General features: G+C 52.6%; 1 protein-coding gene across 7 annotated transcripts; it reads right to left on the minus strand.

Annotated features, from left to right (window-relative positions):
* Positions 1-8,657: 8,657 nt before the first annotated feature.
* Positions 8,658-20,979, minus strand: LOC785023 (preferentially expressed antigen in melanoma). 7 transcript variants are annotated; one of them, XM_059883992.1, is made up of 7 exons: positions 20,792-20,979; positions 20,143-20,250; positions 14,693-14,923; positions 13,237-13,303; positions 11,592-11,914; positions 10,707-11,312; positions 8,658-9,545 (listed from the first exon to the last, which is right to left on the minus strand). In XM_059883992.1, exons 4-7 carry the CDS (start codon positions 13,270-13,272, stop codon positions 8,969-8,971), a joined length of 1,542 nt encoding a protein of 513 aa, XP_059739975.1. In that variant the 5' UTR covers positions 13,273-13,303; positions 14,693-14,923; positions 20,143-20,250; positions 20,792-20,979; the 3' UTR covers positions 8,658-8,968.
* Between the last annotated feature and the right edge of the window lie 2,967 nt (positions 20,980-23,946).

Below are 23,946 nucleotides of genomic sequence, written 5' to 3' on the forward strand. Positions count from 1 at the left end.
CAAGTGTCTGACTGCAATTCTGGAGGCTGCGGGTTCCATCCCTGGGCCGGGAAGATCCTGTGGAGAAGGAAATGGTAGCCCATTCGAGAATTCTTGCCTGGCAAATCCCATGGACAGAGGAGCCTAGTAAGCTGCAGTCCGTGGGGTCGCAAAGAGTCAGCCAGGACCGAGTGACTTCACTTTCACTTTGCTGTTACTATGACTCAGTTGCCAGTCTCTTACCGTGCTTTGATTAAACACACTGCATCACAGGTGTGTCTGTATAGAAAAAACATTGTGTATATAGGGTTTGATACTATGTGAGGTTACAGATGTCCACTGGGTGTCTTGGAATGTGTTCTCTGCAGACAAGTGGTGTGATGATTCCATTTCTTTCAAAAGACAAAATTAGTACTTGATTTACTCATGGACTGAAACATTGAGATAAGTATTCACACCCTTATTTTATACAGAAGAAAACATCTCAAACTCAGTTCAGTGACATGAGAGTTTTAAACTTCCTTCTCCAGCTCCCACTTTTGCCTAGTCTCCCCGTGGTGGCCCCAACGCTCCTCTTCAGCTCTGCAGGAGAACTGGCAGGCACCATTTTGTTTGTAGACCTGCGATCTCACTCGGAAAGGCTGACCGAGATAAAATGTCCAAAAGAGCCCCCAGCTGTCCCTTGGGGGTGCCCCTCACTCCCTGCACTCTGTGAGTTCCCAAGGCACCAGACTCTATACATGGATCAAAAATATTCTTCCAAAAATTCCAGAAAGGTCTAATAGCAAAACTGGAGCCTGTCTCCTGCTGGCAACTATATAAATAGAGCATTTACACTGTACTTGAAACTGTTTACACAGCATCGACATTGTATTAGGAATTACAAGGAATGTGGAGATGATTGAAAGCCTGCGGGAGCATCCCCTTAAGTTACATGCAAAGACTACAGCATTTCATATAAGGGACTTGAGCAGCCATGGATTTTGGTATCTGCGGGTGCAGGGTTCCCGGGCCCAGTCTCCCGAGGGGTACCGAGGAGAGAGGACGGGGCCTTCTCAGGACTTGTGCTGCTCCCCCTGCCTGGGGTGCGGTCTCAAGTACCGCCACCCAGCTCCTGACCTGCCTAGGTCCACAGTCTCTCTGCCAGGCTTCCCTGACCGTGATATCAGAAATCACAGCCTCCCCCAACTCACATGCCATATTCACCTCCAGAGCTACTGGGTTATTGTATTTTTGTTTCTAGAACAACATGTGGCATCCGTCCGTTTTATTTATCTGCTGCATAAATACACAGAAACTGTTAGTAACACCATCGTTTATCTGTGCCACAGCCTCGACCCACTTACTCCTGGCTCCCCAGATACTTACACTTGATCTTAGCCAGAAGGCTGAGAAGCGATTTCTCCAAGCACTTCATGAAATCCAGAACTTCGTGATTTAAAATTAGCATGCAAGGGAGAAAGTCAGCCAGCATGTAGCTGGATGCGGACACGGGCGGTGGTGGTCATTGAAATAAAAGGTTTGCAACACAGTTTCTCTCCATATAATACATTTGTTGACAGCTTCCATGACATTACCACGTTTCATTGCCATTAAGGGACATTCTGAAGTTTACATTTGACCATTTCTGAAGGCAGATCCATCACGTTTTTTGTGTTGTTTTTTTTTTTTTAACTTTTATTTTATTTTTAAACATTACAATATTGTATTAGTTTTGCCAAATATCGAAATGAATCCGCCACAGGTATACCCGCGTTCCCCATCCTGAACCCTCCTCCCTCCTCCCTCCCCTACCCTCCCTCTGGGTCGTCCCAGTGCACCAGCCCCAAGCATCCAGTACCGTGCATTGAACCTGGACTGGCGACTCGTTTCATACATGATATTATACACGTTTCAATGCTATTCTCCCAAATCTCCCCACCCTCTCCCTCTCCCACAGAGTCCATCAGACTGATCTATACATCGGTGTCTCTCTTGCTGTCTCGTACACAGGGTTTTTGTTACCATCTTTCTAAATTAATCAGTGGCATATCATAGTTTGTTTGGCTTTGCGTAAATGGTGGCCCTAGAAGTAAAGGACCCTCCTGCCAAGGCAGAAGACATAAGAGATGCAGGTTCCATCTCTGGGTCAGGAAGACCCCTGGAGGAAGGCATGGCAACCCACTCCGGTATTCCTGCCTGAAGAATCCTATGGACAGAGGAGTCTGCTCGGCTACAGTCCGTAGGGTTGCAGAGAGTCAAACCTGACTGAAGCAACTGAGTGCACACCCATACATATGTCAGTAAATATATATTTTATATTGGCATGAGGAACAATGCTGTGGGGCTTCACTGATGATCCCATATTTAAGACTCCTCACTTCTATTCCAGGGGGCATTGGTTCAGTCCCTGGTCAGGGATTTATGATCCCACATGGAAAAGTGTGTGGTGAAAAAAAAAAAAAAAAAGAGTGCTGTTGTATCTTACAGCTGATGTCATCTTAGATTTATGAAATTTTTTATTTTTTCATAAGCAGAATCCAGCCTACTAAATACATGTCACAAGTCACTAATGGGATGCTAGCTGCCTTGGGAGGAGCAGGTTATTTATTGGTAATTCAATTAGACAGAGATTGACAAACTGCCTTGCCTCCTGTTTTTTGGTTTCTTTTCCTCCCACCAACAAGCTAAGAATGAGTTTTATGTTTTAGGTTTTTTTTTTTTTTTAACTTTTAAAAATACGTTTCACATTTTTACATTTTTTGTAATTTGGGGGGGAAACCAAGGAATATTTTGTGAGGTGTGAGAATTAGAGGATATCTAAATTTCAGGGTCACAAATAAAGTTTTATTGGAACAGAGCCGTGAACCTTTGCCGCTGCCCGAGGCTGTTTCACACTGCTAATGGCAGTGACCCCGTGGCTCTTAATGCCTGGCTACGCTCTAGCCCACTACGCAGAAATTTTACAGGCTCATTGCTGCAGAGACCAAAATGAAGCATTCCAAACCCCATGGCTCATCAGTCCAGTTGACTGAGTGGGGGCAAACACTTCCCACTCTTGAGCCTCAGTGGAGGGTGAAACCGGAGTGTCTATGTCTCCACCTCACAGAGAGATTTCCCTGGAAATACCAGCACCATGTCCTGTGTCCTGTGTCCATGGAAGTCCTACCTGGCTCTCCAAAAGCCTTGTCTCAGTGAGGCTGTATCAGGAGATTCCAAGCCTTTTAAAGCCCATTCTAATCCAATGCATAGTATCCAAACCAGGCTCCACTCAGGTTTCTGAACCACTTTTTCCCCAGAGGATCTTTCAAGTAGAAACCTTTGGACCAAATTGCTAGAGAGAGGAATGAATGTGGGTGGGGTTTCAGGGCCCCGGCCAGGGGCTGTTTTCTCACCACATCAGTGTGGTGAGAGTCCCCACTTGCCTCTCGGGCATCCAGCGGCCCACCACCTCATCTCCAATTTCAATCTGCATCTTTATTTATTTGGGGTTCAGTAGCTTAAGGGCAGGGGAAGGTGGTCCACACAGCGATTCCCACAGACCTCGGGCTGATGTCAGGAACCTAAAAAGGCAGGGGTCCTCTTTCAATGCCAGAAAATTCTCCAGCGGCAAATAAGAAACCCTTGTTGTCTTCCAGGAGCAAGGGGCTGGGGTGGTGGGTGGGGTGGTGGGCAGGGTGAGGGGGACAGGAAGCAAGCCTACTCCCAAGTGATCTGCACTTGAAGACGCAGCACCCCCTGGATTGCCGCTGTCCTCACCGTGGATCTTCCTGCTGAACCCCGGGAGCTTTTCTTAGGCAGGGGCTCATGCTTTCTTAAACCACGTCAGGGCTGTCAGTTCACACCCTGGTCCGCATCCTTCTCCCTTCCTCCCTCGAGCCCCCTCTTCTCTCTCCTTCCCCTTTGCGCCACCTAGGTTATATCTCAAGCTTTCCCTTCCACTGCCTTTACAGCCCTCTGCACACAGATTCTTAGGGGGAGGGAAGGTTTCAGGGAAGAAATATGTGTATTTCCAGTCCTTATAAGGTAACAGAGCCACGGAATTAGAACCCAAATGAAGTTCGCTAATGAACGTGATCTCAAGTGCTTTAACCAGATATAACATCAAAAATACCTTTCTTATCAAATCAACATGTGTTCCTCTTAAATTCACACAATATATGCCCATGACATCTCAATGAAGCAAGAAAAAAGAATAAACACCTGAGCATTAGAAAGAGCTCGTTTTATACTCTTGTAAGATGGTTGGTTGGAGAAGGCAATGGCACCCCACTCCGGTACTCTTGCCTGGAAAATCCCATGGATGGCGGCCGATCCTGGTAGGCTGCAGTCCATGGGGTCGCTGAGAGTCGGACACGACTGAGTGACTTCACTTTCACTTTTCCCTTTCACACATTGAAGAAGGAAATGGCGGCCCCTTCCAGTGTTCTTGCCTGGAGAATCCCAGGGACGGGGGAGCCTGGTGGGCTTCCATCTATAGGGTCGCACAGAGTCGAACACAACTGAAGCGACTTAGCAGCAAGATGGTCGATGGTGAGTGCTGTGCCTAGCTGCTCAGTCCTGTCTGACTCTTTGTGACCCCATGGACTGTAGCCAGCCAGCCTCCTCTAACCATGGAATTCTCCAGGCAAAAGTGCCGGAGTGGGTTGCCATGTCCTTCTCCAAAGTTGGTGAGTATCAAAACCCAAGGCTGGGGACTTCCCTGGGGGTCCAGTGATTGAGAATCTGCCTTCCAATGCAGGCAACGCGGGTTTGATCCGTGGTTCTAAGGAACTAAGATCCCACATGCCAGAGGGCAGTAGAACGGACAAAGGATCCCGCATGCCACAACTAAGACCCGAGGCAGCCAAATAAGTCAATAAAAATTAATACATAAAACAACTCTATGCGGTTTACATCATTCTTCTGGATATATTTGAAAGCATGGCATTAACAGTTTTATTTATTTATGGACATCCCATGAGACTGGCTGCAGGATCTTAGTTTCCTGACCAGGGACTGAACCCAGGACGCCAGAGTGAAAGCATTGAGCACTACCCACGGGTTTGCCCAGGAATTCCTAGTTTTATGTACTTAAAGGGTTTATTTTTATTGTATGCCAAAAACTACATCCTTTGCAGTGCCTAGGCTTATGACAAAAAAAAAAAAAAGTCGATGTCAATTTTAAAAGGTTTGCACAAACTTAGGGGATAGGAAGGAAAATTGTGACTCCCTATTTATGCTGCTGGGCTTCCCTGATGGCTCAGACAGTAAAAAAAAAAAAAAAAAAATCTGCCTGCAGTACAGGAGACCGGGCTTTGATCCCTGGGTCGGGAAGATCTCCTGGAGAAGAGAAGGGCTGTCCACTCCAGTATTCTTGCCTGGAGAATTCCACGGACAGAGGAGCCTGGGGAGCCAGGATCCTTGGGTTTGCAAAGAGTCGAACACAACTGGATGACTAACACTTTCACTTTCGTGTGCTTCTAAAGATTGCTCAAATCTCAGAATCACCTGGGACCTTGTTAAACATTGAGATTCCAGGGCTGCATATCAGAACTAAGAAACTCAAACTGCCAGAGGAGGGGGGGCCCGGGAATCTGAAAAGGCAATGTTTGCCCCCCTCCTTGATTCTGAAGTGAAGCGGGTCCCAGGGAGTAAAACCCTCCAATACTGTGGGAAAGTTTGATGTCTGGTGGCGCAGCAGCAAAGAATCCACCTGTTAATGCAGGAGACCCGGGTTCATTCTCTGGGTCGGAAAGATGCCCTGGAGGAAGAAAGGACAAACCACTCCAGTATTCTTGCCTGGGAAATCCCATGGACAGAGGAGCCTGGCAGGCTACAGTCTCCGGGCTCCCAAAAGAGTCAGACACAACTTAGCAACTAAACCACAAGGGTGACGCTGAAAGTCGCTCCACGGTGTCCGACCCTTGTGGACGGCGTGGACTATCCAGTCCGTGGAATCCTACAAGCTAGAGTACTGGAGTGGGTAGCCTTTCCCCTCTCCAGGGGATCTTCCCAACCCAGGGATCAAACTTAGGTCTCCCACATTGCAGGCAGATTCTTTACCAGCTGAGCCACAACGGGAGCCCAAACCACAATAAGCACATGTTTAAAATACCCAAGAATCTACGCCTTCAGGACACCCTGAGGGTCGAGGGAAAGCGATTCATTTTTTTCTCTATGGGACACACTGAGCACCTGCCTTGGGAGGAGCGGGTTATTGGTAATTCAATAAACCCATCAGATGCTGTAGCTCGAGCTGGGAGCCTCATCCTCCCCGCCACCCTTCCGAGATTCTAGGACACGTGCAGCCTCTCTCGGGCCTTCGGGATGTTCTTGGTATTGAAGGAAGGTAGGGTATGAGCAAAGCCCAGAGATCGGGATCCAAACTTCTCGGTTTGGGCCACGCTCTCAAATCTCCCGGGCTGTGCTTCTTAAGCCTCAGGGAATCTAAGGAATTGCCTAAGTATCTTGTGCAAAAACACATTCTCGTCCAACGGTTGCACTTAGGGCCTGAGAGTCTGAGTGTCTCACAACTCCAGGTGCTGCCCGGGCTGCTTAAGGTGTCCACATTAAACAGCGAGCCCCAGAGAGCTTTTGCAAAGTACTGATGCTCTGGTTGCTTCTGCCGATCTTACTCCACACCCACAGAATCAGTATCTCCACAACTGGGACCAGGGAGTCAACGTTATTAAAGGTCTCAGATTTTTCTCAGGAGCAGGTAGGGTGCAAATGTGTAGCCGGGCAAATCACCCTACCATCAACCCTGTTTGGGGCTTCATTGTGTCCTGCAAAATCCATATGTTGAGGGGACTTTCACAATGGTCCAGTGGCTAAGACCCTGCACTCCCAGTGCAGGGGCCTGGGCTGCGGTCCCTGGTCAGGGAACTAGATCCCACGTGCTGCCCGGAAGACCGAAGACCCCACCTGCCACAACTAACACCGGGTGCAGTCAAATAAAGCAATACATGTTTGAAAACTATCTGTAGAAGTCCTAACCCCCAACACTTTGGAATGTTACCGTATTTGGAGATGGTATCGTTAACGAGGTGATGAAGTTCAAACGAGGTCACCAGGGTGAGCCCTAGTCCAATCTGATGGTTGTCTATATAAGAAGAGAGAGGACGACCCCTGGCAAGCCAGGGGTTAGGGCTCAGAGCTTTCACTGCCAAGGACCCAAAGTCAATCCCTGGTCTGCAACTAAGACCCAGAAGCAAAGCACCTCGCCCAGGAAATCAAACAAACAAACAAACAAACAAACAAACAAAAGAGGAAATTAGGACACTCAAGAAGACGTCAAGCATGATTGGACATGAAGAGACAGGAGGACACGAGAATGCAGCTGTCTGCACATCAAAGAAAGAGACCTGCGGAGGCACCACACTGTCAACACCTTGATCCTACATTTCCGGCCTCCAGAACCGGGAGAAAAACGCTTCCTCTTGTTTAAGTCTGTGCTATTTCTGGTGGCCACCTTAGTACTTTAACACATTCTTTACATCGGGGTCCCTAGAGAGGGCTCACTTCAAGGACAGGTAGGGGGTATGCAGGTGATGACTCAGCTCCCAGGTGACTCCCACCCATCAACAAATGCCCACCGGCCCAGATTTTCCAGGATGCAGCCTGCTCCTGTGGACCACGTCTTGCAGACCACTGCTGCTAAAGGTCCCCGCCCAACTCTTTCTGGCCCCGATTTCTCTTACTTCTCTCCTAGACTGTGAGGGACAGAACCCCGTGAGAACAGAGCGAGGCCTGTGCTCAAACCACCCTGCATGTGAAGGGGAGTATGTGTTTTATGTGAAAAAAAAAAAAAAAGAAGGAAGAGAAACCACTGTTGTCCAGCAGAACACACTGAAGCTTATCAACAGATGTACAGAAAAGCCTTCCCATGTTAGGTTACGAAGAAGCAGAGGACATGAGTTCAACCTCTTCTGCAGGGAAGGTTTCCAGGAAGGAGGACAGCAGCTCTGTGTCGATGGCTTGAGAGCAGATGAATGTACTGGAAGGCGTTTGGGTCTGCAGCCAGGAAAGGAATATGAGTGGTGGGGGGCGGGAGACCCAAGTTCAATCCCTGGGTCGGGGAGATGTCCTGGAAAAGAGGACGGCTGGCTACCCACTGCAGTATTCTCGCCTGTAGAATGCATTGGGCAGAGAAGCCCGGCTGCCTACGGTCCACGGAGTCCCAAAGTGGCAGATACGGAGGAGCAGTGGGAAAGTGGGAACGGGCTGCTGGCTCCCAGAGGCTCCAGATGGTCTGAGGGTGAATATCCCCCAGGACCCCGGGCCTGACTTTGCACAGTGAACCCGTCTTGGCACCGCCCGGGGGCTGAGATGGAGGCTTGGCATCTGCTGGATCCACCGGGGAAAATGCCGGAGTCCAGGGCCTGGGTGGGGTTAGCAGCGAGGGTCCCGTGGGAAGACGGTCCCCTCCAGCGGTGCTCGCTCCTGGACACTTAGTTCGTTGCAGGCCCTGAGGACGCGCCTCGTATTATGACGACAGATCGATCAGCCTCCGAAACGAGTGAGGACGTGGATGCCCTGGAAATGAGAACCACACAGAGTGGGCAAACAGGGCCCTGAACTCCTGTAGCCGATCCTTGCCTATCGGAGCGCATCTAGGCCCCACTCACGCTCAGGCCCTTTTATTTAACCACCAACAGGAAGACTCACGAGTTTAAAGGGGAAAATCATGGACACAGATGACAGAGGACCCCAAATGATTCACACTGAACTTCCCTTTATTTCTGTTATTTCTGTTAACAATCCAACACGGGGGTAATGACGCCAACAACCTCCCAAGCCCAAAACCCCGCCTCCAGAGTTCAGATTCACATTTCCAACTTGGTCGGAGCACATCTCTCCAAAGAATACCACCAACCCCTCCCTCCCCGCCCACTCTATATCACCTTTCCTTTTCCCCCATGCACTGAACAACTGTCTGAAACTGTGGTTTGTCTTCCTTCTAGATGCACTGAGGTCTGGGTGGCAGTGTCCCGGTGCCAGGGACAAAGCCTGCAACTCGTGACCTGGGCTAGGCGGGCATGTAGCAGGGGCACAGGATGGGCCAGATGCCGTAGAAGATCTCGTCACCGCAGTGGGGACAGGTGTTGGAGCTGAACCAGACCGTGCTGGCCCGCCCAGACGTGCGCACCAGCTGCCTGAGCCGGGCGTGCAGCTGAGCCAGGAGGCCCGGGTGCAGGGTGCCGCGCACATCCTCATAGCTCTCCAGGGGTGCGGGGTACAGCACCAGACTCAGCTTGCTCAGCCCCACGGTGTGCTGCAGCAGGCTCTCCAGCACGGACATGGAGATGGGGTTGCCGCAGAAGCGGAAGGTGGTGAGCTGGGAGCAGCGGCTCAGGGAGGGCAGGAGGGCGCTGAACTGGGAGTCCACGATGCCGCACTCGTCCAGGTCCAGGTCCTGCAGGGTGGCCGAGGTCCTCTCGATCAGGACCTGCAGGGGCTCCAGGCTGAGGCTGGTCAGGTTGACCCCGCTGAGCCCCAGGTCCTTCAGGAGGCTGACGCTTGGGCACTGCGACAGGTACGTCAGGTCTGACTCCGAAATCAGGCAGTTGCTGATGCACAGGGTCTCCAGAGGGGTCTTCAGGCACCTGGGGGAGACACAGGGCAGTCAGTCCCAGGGGCAGAGGTGGCGGGCCGAAGGACGTGGGGAGGAGAGGCCTGTTTCACCGCAACGCAGGGCATCTCACTGGCTCGGGGCTGGCCTCTCCCCTTCTTGACGGGAAGGCAGGGGCTCTTCCGGGGGGAAGGTCATGCTCACCGGGGTATGACCTCCCCCTGCACAAAATGATGAACTATTTTCCGTGTGGGAAACAAACAGGAAACAAGTGTTATTTGCCTACGTCAGCTTATTAGTATTGGGGTAGCAGGAATTAGGGTGGTTTTACAAGACACGACTAGTTGAATGCAACAGCAGGCTGGATGCAGTGGACGTGGGCTGGGGTTCCACACCATCACTGGCCGAATATCCCCTGGACGGTTCCCAGACCGTCCATCTCCTTTTTTTTCTTCTTTCCTTTTTCTGGTTTCCCGGTGAACATATTTACCGCTAATGCTTGGACTCTGCAGCTGCCACAAAGAGAATCAATGCAACTCATTCATATGGCCACACTAGGCTGCATCCTCTCAGCTTTTATCACTGTGTTCAAGGCAGAGCGACAACCTGATACTGAGGATTTCCTACGTATTCAGAAGTCGGAAAGGAAAATAATGCTTGTCATTTGGACTGGAAGAGAATGGAGCCACTTCAACAATGATGCTCGTGGGACCTTTTCTCTTCTCTGGACTGCTTAGGAGCCACAATTTTCCCCGCCTGATCCCTCCTTGTCATCTCCAGAATCACCCACTTCCCAAAGCTCACCTGGAGCCTAAACCAGCTCAGGACAGAAGCGGCGGGTGCGAGGGAGAGACAGCGCTTCGGACTTCTAACCTCACGCCTGATGGACCGACGTCCTTCTCGCCGACTTCTCTGTCATCGTCTCCGCTAAGACAGCGCTCTCTCGGAAAGAACGCCCAAGGGCGTCACACCTGACCCCGACTATGTGCACGGCCAGCAAGAAGTCCCCTTTGACAACGTCTAACCCAGGCCACGCCTCTGACCCTGACCAGGGAGGTGACCTGACCAGACGCCCGCGGACAGAGCGGCGGCACCCTGAGGACTTCCCAGCGACCCGTGCACCCTGGCAATGTCCCCAGCGGCCACGAAACGAGACAGGCCGGTTCTGGTCTGCGGACCTGGCGCCACGCCTCACCTGAGCACCTGGTGCAGGCGGCCCTCGAGGAAGGAGATGGAGTCCAGGGAGAGCTCCTGCAGGTGGGGCAGGTTCAGGAACTGGGCGGTGAGCTGGCGGACGCAGTGCGCCTCCCGGGCGGGGGCGGTGTGCGGCAACAGGCGCACGCGCGACAGCAGCAGCCGGCGCAGGTTGCCCATCCGGCCCAGGTGCGGCAGGAACCTGCCCAGCGTGGCCAGCTTCCAGGTGCAGTTCACCTCCAGGTCCTGGATGGAGTCCAGCTGCACCAGCTTCAGGATCCTCCTGATGCTCTGCACGGGGACGGTGAAGATTCTCAGCTTCTGGCAGCGCAGGTGCAGCAGGCTCCTCCTCTGCTTGGCCTTCTTCAACAGGTAGCTGAGGGTCTCGTCCAGCGTGTCCTCCTTGAGGCACAGGTCGACCAGCACCTCCACAGGGGCCCGCGCCGGCTTCAGCCCCGCCTGCGCCTCCACCCTGCGCGCCTTCTGCATGGGCTGGGCCGGCTCGGGCTCCAGCAGCGAGCACACGCTGGCCTTGATGCCACACCACAGGGTCCAGAAGTCCTGGTGGGCGTTGCGGCGCAAGTCCAGCACCTGCAGCTTCCACCGCCTGCGGGGCCGAGGGGGACACACTGAGCTGCGCAGGGGCCGACGGGCACCAGGACCCCGCGAGGGCGCTGCACTCCACACGCCACAGATCCTCTGGCTGCCGGGCCCGCCTTGGTCCCCGCTTTAAGGCACACTGCGGGGGGGCGGGGGGGGAACCACGTGCCTTTTGTCCCCTCAACCAGTCCTCTCCCCCCGAACGCCTGTTCCCAGGTCATCCTCCTGGCCTGGCTGCATCTTGCTCACACCCCCAGGCCCCACCAGTCTGCCAGGTCGACCTTACCTGGGGCGGACCTCCTCAGCAAGCAGGAGGTCCAGGCCGTCGAGTGCAGCCTGGAAGGTCTCCAGATGAGGCTCGTGGTCCTTCATCAGGGCGCCCAGAGGGAGGCAGGCAAAGGGCCAGGCCTGCACCATCGCCTTCACGGCATGGGTGTGCCTCCCGGCAAAGGCCGCCGTAAACAGCGGAGGGAAGAGCTCCACGGGCAGCTCCTCCAGGGCCGCGACGGCCAAGGCCTCGTTCTGCAGCAGGCTCTGGCCGGCCAGCTCCAGGAGTCGGCGGGGGGGCGCCCAGACGCCCATCCTGAAGCACCTACTCCGGAACCAGTCCTGGGGGGATGTCAGAGAGCGAGGGGTGGGGGCGGGTCCTTCTCCGGCCAAGGAACCGGGGAGACCCTGCTGTCCCTCCACCCTCACGGAACCCAAGGCAGGGTCAGACACATCTTCTGGCCACCAAGTCACAGCTCTGGCCCCCGCTGGCACCAGGACGAGCCTCTCTCCCGGCAGCAACAAAGGGACAAGGTGACCTCTTGCCCCATCCCGTATCTACTGGCTGCTGCATTTGATCCCAGCCCTGCTGGCCGGCAGATACCTAGGAGTCTGACAGCTGACCCCACTCTCTTCAGAGAAAGCTTCTGATTATTACCCAAGGGCTGAAAACAGCAATAAGGAGTTTAGCCCAACACGGCCTGTCTCTAAACTCCAGCCAGTAACTCACGCGATGGGTGCTGTCATGTCACTCGATAAAAAGACGTGCCTTTCACTCTGCGTCTCTTCTACAAATCTTACTACCGTTCGGTTCAGTGGAGCAAAGCGCTCACATTCTGAACAAAGCCTGCACTCTTTAAAATATTCTACAGATTTTGGTTTTGGTATTCCACGGACTTAGAGAAGAGTTTCGACCTTTTAAAACAAAAAGAAACCCCCAGAACCCTTTAAGCTAGTAAATTCACAAAACCGTAAATTGGTATGAACTATAATCACTGCTCACACACTCAAGTGTACAACGTCACTCAAAAACTCCTCCGAATGAGACGTCTTGCGTTAAAGCAATTCCAGGAACGTCCCTGGCTGTTCAGTGAGGAGGACTCGGTGCTTTCACGGCAGGGCCACGAGTTCTATCCTTACCAGGGAACTAGGACCCCAGATGCGGTCGGGTGCGGACCCATGCCCTCACGATCACCCCGTCCTACCCCATCCCTCCCGCCACCAAATTCTACTTGGTTAAGAAATGTTCTTGACCGTCTGTAAAAGTGGCGGAAATCAGAGAAGAAACCAGTCTGGGACAAACGTAAAACTGCACGCAGGAGCAAAAGCAAAGTGTGCAACTGCCAAGGTGAATGGAAAGGCAAAGAAAATTCTCTACAGGATCGTGGCCTGTGTCGCCTGTGCCATGAATACCCCGGCAGGTACAGCTGTCAGAACCTGAGGCTCCAGCGTGGAGCAGTGCGCTCAGCCCTGAGACCGTCTTCTCCTTCCAGGGCACGCTTTTGAGATTCTGGCCGAAACGTCCATTCCCGGCTCAAGTGCTATCTTACTACTAGATCTCCATCCAGCTAAAGGCTGAGTGGGGCGTTTACTTTCTCACTGCATACAACTGATGGGATCCTCTGTCTGTTCACAGAAGCAAAATATCAAAGAGGAAAACCAACCTGAAGGTACGTTCGTTGGGGGAGTTTGGGCCACATCAAAATCACCCAAATGTTCACGTTCAGACAGCTTTGTGCGGACGGTGGTGTCGCCCCAGAAGAAAAAGAGACAGAGTAAGACTCCCGGGTGTCACACCGTCGCTTACACATCATATTACGCCACACAGCGACACGTGACACGTGTGCTCGTTCACGGGGGAACAGAGGTGTAATGGAGGGATGGTGGGTCCTCCAGCTTTTGAGGGTCCAGGCTTCCCTGGAACCGGTCAGGTCAAAATGACACCTAGGAGCTGGCCAGGAGAACAGAGGGACCAGACATTTGGAGTGAAACCAAGGGAAGCAGCCAAGTCCCGTGTGTTGCGTTTCCAGGAATTCAGCGACTTCTCTTAGGCTGGGCTTGACAAATTGCCAGCAGAGGGAGTGGCTACAAAGGGACCAGGTGGATCCCTTAAACCCAAGGCAAACCCAAGATCCACGCTGCCTCCCTCCCTGGAGGCAAAGACCATTTCCTCCCTGAAGCCAGGAGATTAAATTTAGGAATGTGACGCGTCCCTTTCGGCTGGCCAAACCCGGGACGCGCCTTCTTCTGCCTGAAAGCCACTGAGGGCTTAGGGTCGTGGGCTCTCCTGAAAGGAAATAAAACGTGGGCCAAGGACACAAATTCTGTGTCAGCAAACGGCGGCAAGACGAGGCTCAGGCGTCCCCATGCACATCCCAGCCTGGGCTCTGTCCAGCGACCTGTACCTTCACCACGAACTTCAAAGCCTCCCTCCCAAGAGCAGGGGGGTAACCTGACGTTCCCTCAGTGCCAGTGAACAAGGAATGCAAAGCGCCTTCGAAACCCCCACCCCTCACCCCTCTCCCTCCCTCCTCTAAGGCTCTCACCTACACAGATTCTGATGGGAGCTCAACTCGAAGCCCACAAATACAATTCCCTTTGTCCTCTGCTCTGCATTAAGCACAGGGAGCAACACGGACTTTCTGCCCAGGGGGGTGCAAAGCCTGCATCAGAGGGTCTGGGGTGCAGCCCCTGCTGGGCTCGCGGACGCGCTGGTTCTGCTGCGGTCTCAGAACACAGACGGACGGAACCTCTCCACCCTCGGCCTTGTGATGCCGCAACAGTTCTTCTGTTTGGAGGGCCAGAAGGTGGCCTTCCCTGAAGGACACGCTGCAGTTTGGTAACTTCCTAGAGATGGCACTCACCAAATTCCTACCATCCCCATCAGCAGCCAGAGATGTGTCTGCCCCTTAAATAGAGCTAAAACCCTAAAACAGGGTCAAGCTGCAATGTGCCTAGTGGGCATTTTGCCTTCCAGCAATCACCTGGACCAAGCAGCTGCAGGAGCTCAAGCCTCGCAACCAAGAGAATCATCAAGTCCCTGATTAAGGAGCAGCCGTGACGACCCTGGCACTCTCCCCCACTTCCTCAAATAACCTTCAGAGAGAAGCCGAAGCTCACCCCTGGTTTTCTTTCCAGCCTGGAAAGAGCCCGAGACAGCCAAGGCAGGACGCTGTCACGCTCCACGGAGGAGGAACCGGAAGACCCCCCTGGGCGAAGATGGATGGATGGACGCATCTGCCCCACTGTACATGAGGGAGAGCTGGCCGACTTCACGGGCACTTGGGCAGACAGCCAACAGCAGAGGACTAGGCTTGGGATGTTTCCACGGGAACTCAACATCCAGGAGATCTAAGGACGCAGGAGGGACCACTGTCTTCAAATGATCTAAAAACGGCAAGTATCAGCCAGAAAGTCTCTCCGGGCCAGGCAGGGGACAGGCCTCTGTCCACCTCCAGCTCCACAGAGTCCGTTTGGGCAGGGGACTCACTGGACACAGAAGCACCAGGGGCTCATCGGCATGAAGACGGGATCTCCCTGCCCAGCGTCAGGTCGGCCCAGGACGACTCCCAGGGACCGAGGCGTGAGTCAACCTGGCGGACAGTTCTACCTCACAGGCTGGTGCGGCCTCGGAGCTCGTTTCGGGGTTGGGAAGAGCTCATTCCCTCTCTAGCTGCACAATTCCTTCTGCGACGGCAAACCGTCGGCTCCCCAGGGCCTTCCTCGGGGGTCTTTGGAATGCCTCTGTGCCCAAAGAGGCACTAGAAATGCTGGAAGATGACCCTCCCTGGCTTCTGGATGAAGACCACAGCCTGGTTGGTCCTCAGAGGCCCCAGACTGACAGAAGCCCTGCGGACCCAGCCTCCAGCAGACGACATCCCACCTGCAGTTCCAGTAGGTCTGCCCTCCCTCCGCTCTGCAGCTGGATCTCTTCTTACCCTGGAAAGGTCTACCCTTTCTATGAGCCCCCTCTGCCTCTTCCTGTGCTTGGCAAGACGGATTCAATGACATCTAGACCTAAACAAAAGAGGCTCCCTCCTTCTTCCTCCACAGTGAAGACTTGCCAGAGGTCCAGGTCACCCTACCTCTAGCCAGTTACTCCTCAGCCTGGTGCTTCTACAGGCAAAGCAGCAGTAGGGTGGAGTGGGCGGGGGATGGGAGGGTGAGGGTCCGCTCCAGGCAGCAGAACTAGGGGCCTGGTCTCCCGGCTCTCAGAGCTGTATCTCATTTGCTCGAGCGGTGTCGGGATCACTGAGGGCGCTGCGGCCTGCGCTTGGGGGCGGGGGGAGCATCCCCAGCTGGTAGATAGTAGTGGAATAATACAACAGAATGATCAGACAGTTGGCTCGATACTCCACGAGGGAACTGTACATAAGAGAAGAAACTTTACAGGGTTTTGCGAGACCACAATAAGACGAATGACACTCAAGGAAGTAACGGGAAAATTCTGAAACACGTAGGCTTCCTCGATTCCTAGAGCAAAACAAAGTCGCCTGGCATCAAAGCCACCTTGGCTTGCTTTAATCAAGCGAACTTGCTTAGCAACAAAACCATGCAACACAAGCGTGAGACATGGCCCAAAACCATAAAACAGTGCTGGCCTGAGACTTGCACCCTGCCGAGTGAGCTCCGTGAGTCAATAACCCCCACAACATGCTCTTGGGCCCCCAAGACACGTTCTGGCCAGAATGCGTCCCCGAACAATACAACGATAGCCGAAAACAAGACCTACAACCTGCCCAGTGGTCATCAAGGTAGTGACTCCCCAAAACAGGCCCTGGACAAACCAAACACAATCACCTACGGAAAGGTGCCTTTTTCAAATCAAAGACCTGCATTGTCCTGAGACCCGAAAACAGTTTGCCCAAGTAACGTGACAGGGAAGTCTAGGGTGCTGCGGTCCACGGGGTCGCAAAGAGTGGCATACGACTGAGCAACTGAACTGAACTGAACTATGATAGTCCTAGCCTGACCACATAGAAAGGGACAAGGAAACTTCCCTGCCCTACCTGGGGGAGGCACTGATGATAGAAACGTGCTGTCTACTCAAGAAAAAGAAGATCTTCGCCCCCTTCCCCTCTTCCTCTGATGGTGTAAGTGTAACTGAGTACTTAGGGCAACACAACGCTTGGGAACCTTCCAAGTGTCCTACTCTCAATAAATCCCTTCCGTTCTAACACTTCGCTTCTCGCCCAATTTCTTCCTAGTATTAAGCAGTAACCGCTCAGTCGTGTCGGACTTCTTGGGACCCCACGGACTGTGGCCCACCAGGCTCCTCTGTCCATGGGATTCTCTAGGCAAAAATACGGGAGTGGCCTGCCATTTGCCACTCCAGGGGATCTTCCCAACTGCACACAAAGGAGACCTCACTAATGTGCAGTACAGGATACCCCCCGTTAACCCGTTTCAGAAAACTGCCTCCTGTCTTCATATCCTGTATCAATTCTATACCTCTGCTCCGACGATTGTTTATTTACTTAAGTGTTAAGGTGAATGACCTGGGGATATTTGTTCCATCCGGAGACATGAAGGGCTGTGGTGCCAGAGCTCACTGGAGCCCTGAAAACCAAACCTCATGGTTTCACAGGGTCCGACTCTGTTTCTCTTTGCCTAGGGGAGATGTCAGCGGCTGTACCCACTTCCTACTTCCAAGGGCACTCGGAGGGAGCACTGAGACTGGACACACACATGAGAGAGGCTCAGACAGAAGTGGGTGCGGGCAGCCTGGGAGGGGCTGTTTCTAATATTCACAAAGTGGCTGGCGGCGGGGGGCAGGGACATCATTCTCAGCGACTGAGAAGGACAGCTCGTGAAACGATCATGTTCATCCTCTAGCTAGGAGTACGTATGAGGAGGTGACATACAACACAAGTATAACTAATGCTGTTTTCTGTTGGATATAAAAGTGAACAGAGTGAGCCCTAAGAGTTCTCATCCAAAAAAGTACTTTTCTCTATTTAATTTTGAATCCAAATGAAATGCTGAACGTTCACTAGACTCCCTGCACTCATCACTGCAGGATGGATGTAAGTGGACTCATGATGCTGAACCCCTTAAACTTACCCAGGGCTATGAGACAATTCTACTCATATCTCAGTAAGACTGGGAAAAAAAAGAGAAACAAAGGCATGATCTTCCACTCAGGGTGTCTGAACAAACGAAAGGCAAGCAAGCCTCAAAACTAATGACTGGCAAACCTGATCTGTACCCTGGAGCAGGCCCACCGGGGTGACCACTCCAGCTGAAACTGCAAAGCCAACCTTCATAATCTAAGCACAATGATGATATTTTTCCATGGCCATTCCATGTTTTTTTTTGTTTTTTTTTTTCACGTTAAGAACCCTGTTGCACTAACTGAACTGTGTGACACCTTTGTTGTTGTTCAGTCACTCAGTCCTGTCTGACTCTTTGCGACCCTGTGAACCTTAGCACACAAATATTCCCTGTCCTTCACTGTCTCCCAGACATTGCTCAAACTCATGTCTATTGAGTCAGGGATGCCATCCATCCATTTCGTCCTCTGTCTTCCCCTTCTCCTCTTGTCTTCCATCCTTCCTAGCGTCAGAGTTCTTTCCAAACAGACAGATTCGCATCAGGTGGCCAACGTTTTGGAGCTTCAGCTTCAACATCAGCCCTTCCAAAGAATACTCAGGGTTGATCTCCTTTAGCATTCACTGGTTGTAAATGTTTAGAGAATCAACAATAGTAAAGCTATTTTTTTTTTTTTTTTTTACTACTCTGCCATCTTAAGCATTGAGAATTAAAGTGTTTCATTTCTTTGCAAACACGTCAGCAAGGAGTCCTCTCGACTCTGCTTCCTTTCTTCTCAGCACATAACTTACAACTGGGGGTGAGCATCTTTCCTATGCACCACCTGGCCAACTGTCACCCTACTTCCTAAGCCTGGATCTGCTTCACCGGCTCATTCTTTGTGCTTTCAGGCCTGATACTATCTCCGAGTTTCTTTATCACTGCCAAGTGAAGCAATATTTGCTGGCATCTTTGCCTCTGAGATATCTTCATTTCTTTTATCACCAACAGGCTCTTTATTTAAGTTTGTGTAGGGGATGGGGAATCAGAGCCTGAAGCTGGATTCTCAATCAAACTGACAAAACCTCCTATCCGGCAGAATTTAAATCACCAAGTGTTTCACTTTCCTCACCTCAGTGACGCTGAAACAGCATCAGCTGTTTCCTTTTTCCTTTTCACACGCAAGGGCTGGGGCTCAGGAGAGGGTCACAGAGGGGGCCACGGAGACGGACACGGGAATGATGCCTCTGGCCAGGTCCAGGTCTCTCTAAGCCATCCCTGGGCCTATCTGGTGGGGCAGTGTGCCCAGGAACCTCTCTGAGGACTGGAATACCCTACTCTGTTTGTGGGCAGTGAAAAGCTTAGGGACTACTAGAGCAGAGAACAGGAGCCTCCCTTCAGGGGACGTGATCCACCACAGCCTAGGGACTCAGCGGGTCTGAGGGTACTGCCGGGGCATCCAGGAGGATGGGGCAATGGTGCAATATTCGGGGACAAATCCAGAGAGGCCTAGATTTACACCTTACCTCAGTTCAACAGCTGTCCCCCAAGGGCTCAGGCTCAGGCCATCTCCCAGCAGGAAACCTCCCAGTACTGCCTGCCCTGCACAGGGCCAAGTAGGCAGATTCACTGATGGGGTGTCACCGGCAGGATCTGGGGAGCAGCTGTGCACAGAGACCTCTCCCACTGGTGAGGCAGGAGATATGAAGGGTGTGGGAACCCTGGTCCGGTGCCGGGACTGCAGAAGCAGACCTCTGGGACTCTCTGCCGTGGCCTGGGCTCTGATCACACTCTGTCTGCACAGGAAAGGGACTGGCTGGCAGCCCCAGCCTGGCCCTTTTCTCCCCCTGCCCTGAACTCCCCTGGATTCATGACCTGGACCTCTCCTCCTTCCACAGCTTCCTCCTCTCAGGGTCCTGGCCCCAGTCGGTCCTGACCCAGACACTCAAGAGTCTGCAGCTCTGGGACCGAGGGTCCACGTGTACTACTCTGGAGTCAGCAGTGATACTGGGGGTTACAGCCAGGTGTGCTGGGTCGCCCTTGGGTCAGTGGCGCCCAAGGCCTACCCAGCACCCCCAGGGCATAATGTCGTCCTCGCCCTACGGGGTCTCTCTCCATTTCACGTCTGGCCACTGGCCTCCTCCAGCTGCAGCTGGAGGACTCACTCTACTGCCTGAGTGCTTGCTTTCCAGGAGCACCTCACTCCCAGGGGACCCACACTTACAGAGAAGGCTCGCCACCCAGCCTTTGCCCAATACCACAAAGGGGCCCAGTGTCTGGCGTCTGAAACCCGCCTCCCAAGCACAGGTTCCCAAGTTCGGAACCTCACCGTGGCTTCGCGAATGGGGCCCCAACTCGCCGAAGCTGCCTCTTCCAACACAACAGCAGGACCAAAGCTCTCTTAGGAAAATGCCTTGGGAAACTAAACGGTGCTCATCCTCCTCCTGCCCTGAGGGCCTCAGGCCCCAGATGCTACCCAGCTCCAAGATGACCAGAACGGAGTGGGCACCAGAGGTGGCCAAGGGGATCGATCAGCTTACCTCAAGATGACTTCCCCCCGCACTGGTTCAGCTCACAATGGCCTCAGGCCCTCACACACCTGGTTTCCCTGGTCTCCTGTCCTCTCAGTCACCCGTGTCCACCGGAGCCTGAGAGCAAGAACCAAAATGCTCCATAAGTAAGACGACGGTACGTCAACATGCGTCTTGAGGAAGCCTGAGGAGACACTGAAAACCGGAGGGCCAACCCCGCCATGTGACTGCGCGTCTCCTCATCTCCAAATCTGAGCAATTTCTCCAGGGCCGGACCAGCGGACAATGGAAGCCCCGAGCTGCTGCTCGGGTCAAAGGGCCCTTCCTCTAAGGACACTGACCACCATCCCGCAGCCCCATTTCGGCCGCTTGCTCGGCCCACCACGCCCTGGCACCTCCAGAGGGGACCCCACGTCCAGTGCCAAGCGGCGGCAGACGGTGGTTCGCTGCATTATTGCGTCCACAGCGCGGGTCCCGCGGCCTCTTTCTGGAGCACGTGGCCCCGGCTGGCTCCTCCCCCGCTTCAGCCTTCACTCCAGCCCGCGGTCCCATAACTCCTTTTAGGGCAGCAAAGAGAACTGCGGGTCTGTGGGGGCGAACAAGGGACTAGCTTAAGCTCACCTTGAGGGAAAGCCGGGAACCCGAGGCGGGAACTTACGGTTTGTGCAGCCGCGCCTCTCCACGTGATCCCTGCTGAACGTTGAGGAGAGAGAAGCGGTGACTCAGCAGTGTGGCCCAACCAATCCCAGCTCCTGTTTCCTCCCGGAGCAAATCTCGCGAGATCTTGGTATAGCGACTTGGGTCTCCCGGAGTTCCAGAAGAGGCCTGGAGGGGCCAAAGAGATGGGGAGGCGTGGTGCCTGTGGCAACGCCCACCAGAATGGCTGGAGGAGGAGCATTAGGGTGGCGTGCTGGGCGTGGGGAGGTGCGAGGATGGGTGGGTTCAGTGTTGTTGTCGGGGGAAGTGGGGGAGGGGTGGGGGAAGAGGAGGGGTGGGTGGGCTGTAGGGGGGGGTGAGGGGCGGGGGGTTAGGAGTGGTGGGGGTTAGGAGTGGTGGGGGGGAGGAGTGGTGGGCGGGGGGTGGGGGGGTGAGGGGTTGGGGGATTGGGGGGTGTGGATGGCGGGGGTGTGGGTTGAGGGGGTTCGGAATGGCATAGGTGTGCGCGACTCCGGGTAAATGATGCTTTCCCTGGTGGCTCAGATGTTCAAGTGTCTGACTGCAATTCTGGAGGCTGCGGGTTCCATCCCTGGGCCGGGAAGATCCTGTGGAGAAGGAAATGGTAGCCCATTCGAGAATTCTTGCCTGGCAAATCCCATGGACAGAGGAGCCTAGTAAGCTGCAGTCCGTGGGGTCGCAAAGAGTCAGCCAGGACCGAGTGACTTCACTTTCACTTTGCTGTTACTATGACTCAGTTGCCAGTCTCTTACCGTGCTTTGATTAAACACACTGCATCACAGGTGTGTCTGTATAGAAAAAACATTGTGTATATAGGGTTTGATACTATGTGAGGTTACAGATGTCCACTGGGTGTCTTGGAATGTGTTCTCTGCAGACAAGTGGTGTGATGATTCCATTTCTTTCAAAAGACAAAATTAGTACTTGATTTACTCATGGACTGAAACATTGAGATAAGTATTCACACCCTTATTTTATACAGAAGAAAACATCTCAAACTCAGTTCAGTGACATGAGAGTTTTAAACTTCCTTCTCCAGCTCCCACTTTTGCCTAGTCTCCCCGTGGTGGCCCCAACGCTCCTCTTCAGCTCTGCAGGAGAACTGGCAGGCACCATTTTGTTTGTAGACCTGCGATCTCACTCGGAAAGGCTGACCGAGATAAAATGTCCAAAAGAGCCCCCAGCTGTCCCTTGGGGGTGCCCCTCACTCCCTGCACTCTGTGAGTTCCCAAGGCACCAGACTCTATACATGGATCAAAAATATTCTTCCAAAAATTCCAGAAAGGTCTAATAGCAAAACTGGAGCCTGTCTCCTGCTGGCAACTATATAAATAGAGCATTTACACTGTACTTGAAACTGTTTACACAGCATCGACATTGTATTAGGAATTACAAGGAATGTGGAGATGATTGAAAGCCTGCGGGAGCATCCCCTTAAGTTACATGCAAAGACTACAGCATTTCATATAAGGGACTTGAGCAGCCATGGATTTTGGTATCTGCGGGTGCAGGGTTCCCGGGCCCAGTCTCCCGAGGGGTACCGAGGAGAGAGGACGGGGCCTTCTCAGGACTTGTGCTGCTCCCCCTGCCTGGGGTGCGGTCTCAAGTACCGCCACCCAGCTCCTGACCTGCCTAGGTCCACAGTCTCTCTGCCAGGCTTCCCTGACCGTGATATCAGAAATCACAGCCTCCCCCAACTCACATGCCATATTCACCTCCAGAGCTACTGGGTTATTGTATTTTTGTTTCTAGAACAACATGTGGCATCCGTCCGTTTTATTTATCTGCTGCATAAATACACAGAAACTGTTAGTAACACCATCGTTTATCTGTGCCACAGCCTCGACCCACTTACTCCTGGCTCCCCAGATACTTACACTTGATCTTAGCCAGAAGGCTGAGAAGCGATTTCTCCAAGCACTTCATGAAATCCAGAACTTCGTGATTTAAAATTAGCATGCAAGGGAGAAAGTCAGCCAGCATGTAGCTGGATGCGGACACGGGCGGTGGTGGTCATTGAAATAAAAGGTTTGCAACACAGTTTCTCTCCATATAATACATTTGTTGACAGCTTCCATGACATTACCACGTTTCATTGCCATTAAGGGACATTCTGAAGTTTACATTTGACCATTTCTGAAGGCAGATCCATCACGTTTTTTGTGTTGTTTTTTTTTTTTTAACTTTTATTTTATTTTTAAACATTACAATATTGTATTAGTTTTGCCAAATATCGAAATGAATCCGCCACAGGTATACCCGCGTTCCCCATCCTGAACCCTCCTCCCTCCTCCCTCCCCTACCCTCCCTCTGGGTCGTCCCAGTGCACCAGCCCCAAGCATCCAGTACCGTGCATTGAACCTGGACTGGCGACTCGTTTCATACATGATATTATACACGTTTCAATGCTATTCTCCCAAATCTCCCCACCCTCTCCCTCTCCCACAGAGTCCATCAGACTGATCTATACATCGGTGTCTCTCTTGCTGTCTCGTACACAGGGTTTTTGTTACCATCTTTCTAAATTAATCAGTGGCATATCATAGTTTGTTTGGCTTTGCGTAAATGGTGGCCCTAGAAGTAAAGGACCCTCCTGCCAAGGCAGAAGACATAAGAGATGCAGGTTCCATCTCTGGGTCAGGAAGACCCCTGGAGGAAGGCATGGCAACCCACTCCGGTATTCCTGCCTGAAGAATCCTATGGACAGAGGAGTCTGCTCGGCTACAGTCCGTAGGGTTGCAGAGAGTCAAACCTGACTGAAGCAACTGAGTGCACACCCATACATATGTCAGTAAATATATATTTTATATTGGCATGAGGAACAATGCTGTGGGGCTTCACTGATGATCCCATATTTAAGACTCCTCACTTCTATTCCAGGGGGCATTGGTTCAGTCCCTGGTCAGGGATTTATGATCCCACATGGAAAAGTGTGTGGTGAAAAAAAAAAAAAAAAAGAGTGCTGTTGTATCTTACAGCTGATGTCATCTTAGATTTATGAAATTTTTTATTTTTTCATAAGCAGAATCCAGCCTACTAAATACATGTCACAAGTCACTAATGGGATGCTAGCTGCCTTGGGAGGAGCAGGTTATTTATTGGTAATTCAATTAGACAGAGATTGACAAACTGCCTTGC

Source organism: Bos taurus, chromosome Y, assembly GCF_002263795.3.
Source record: "Bos taurus isolate L1 Dominette 01449 registration number 42190680 breed Hereford chromosome Y, ARS-UCD2.0, whole genome shotgun sequence".
In the NCBI taxonomy this organism is placed as follows: domain Eukaryota; kingdom Metazoa; phylum Chordata; class Mammalia; order Artiodactyla; family Bovidae; genus Bos; species Bos taurus.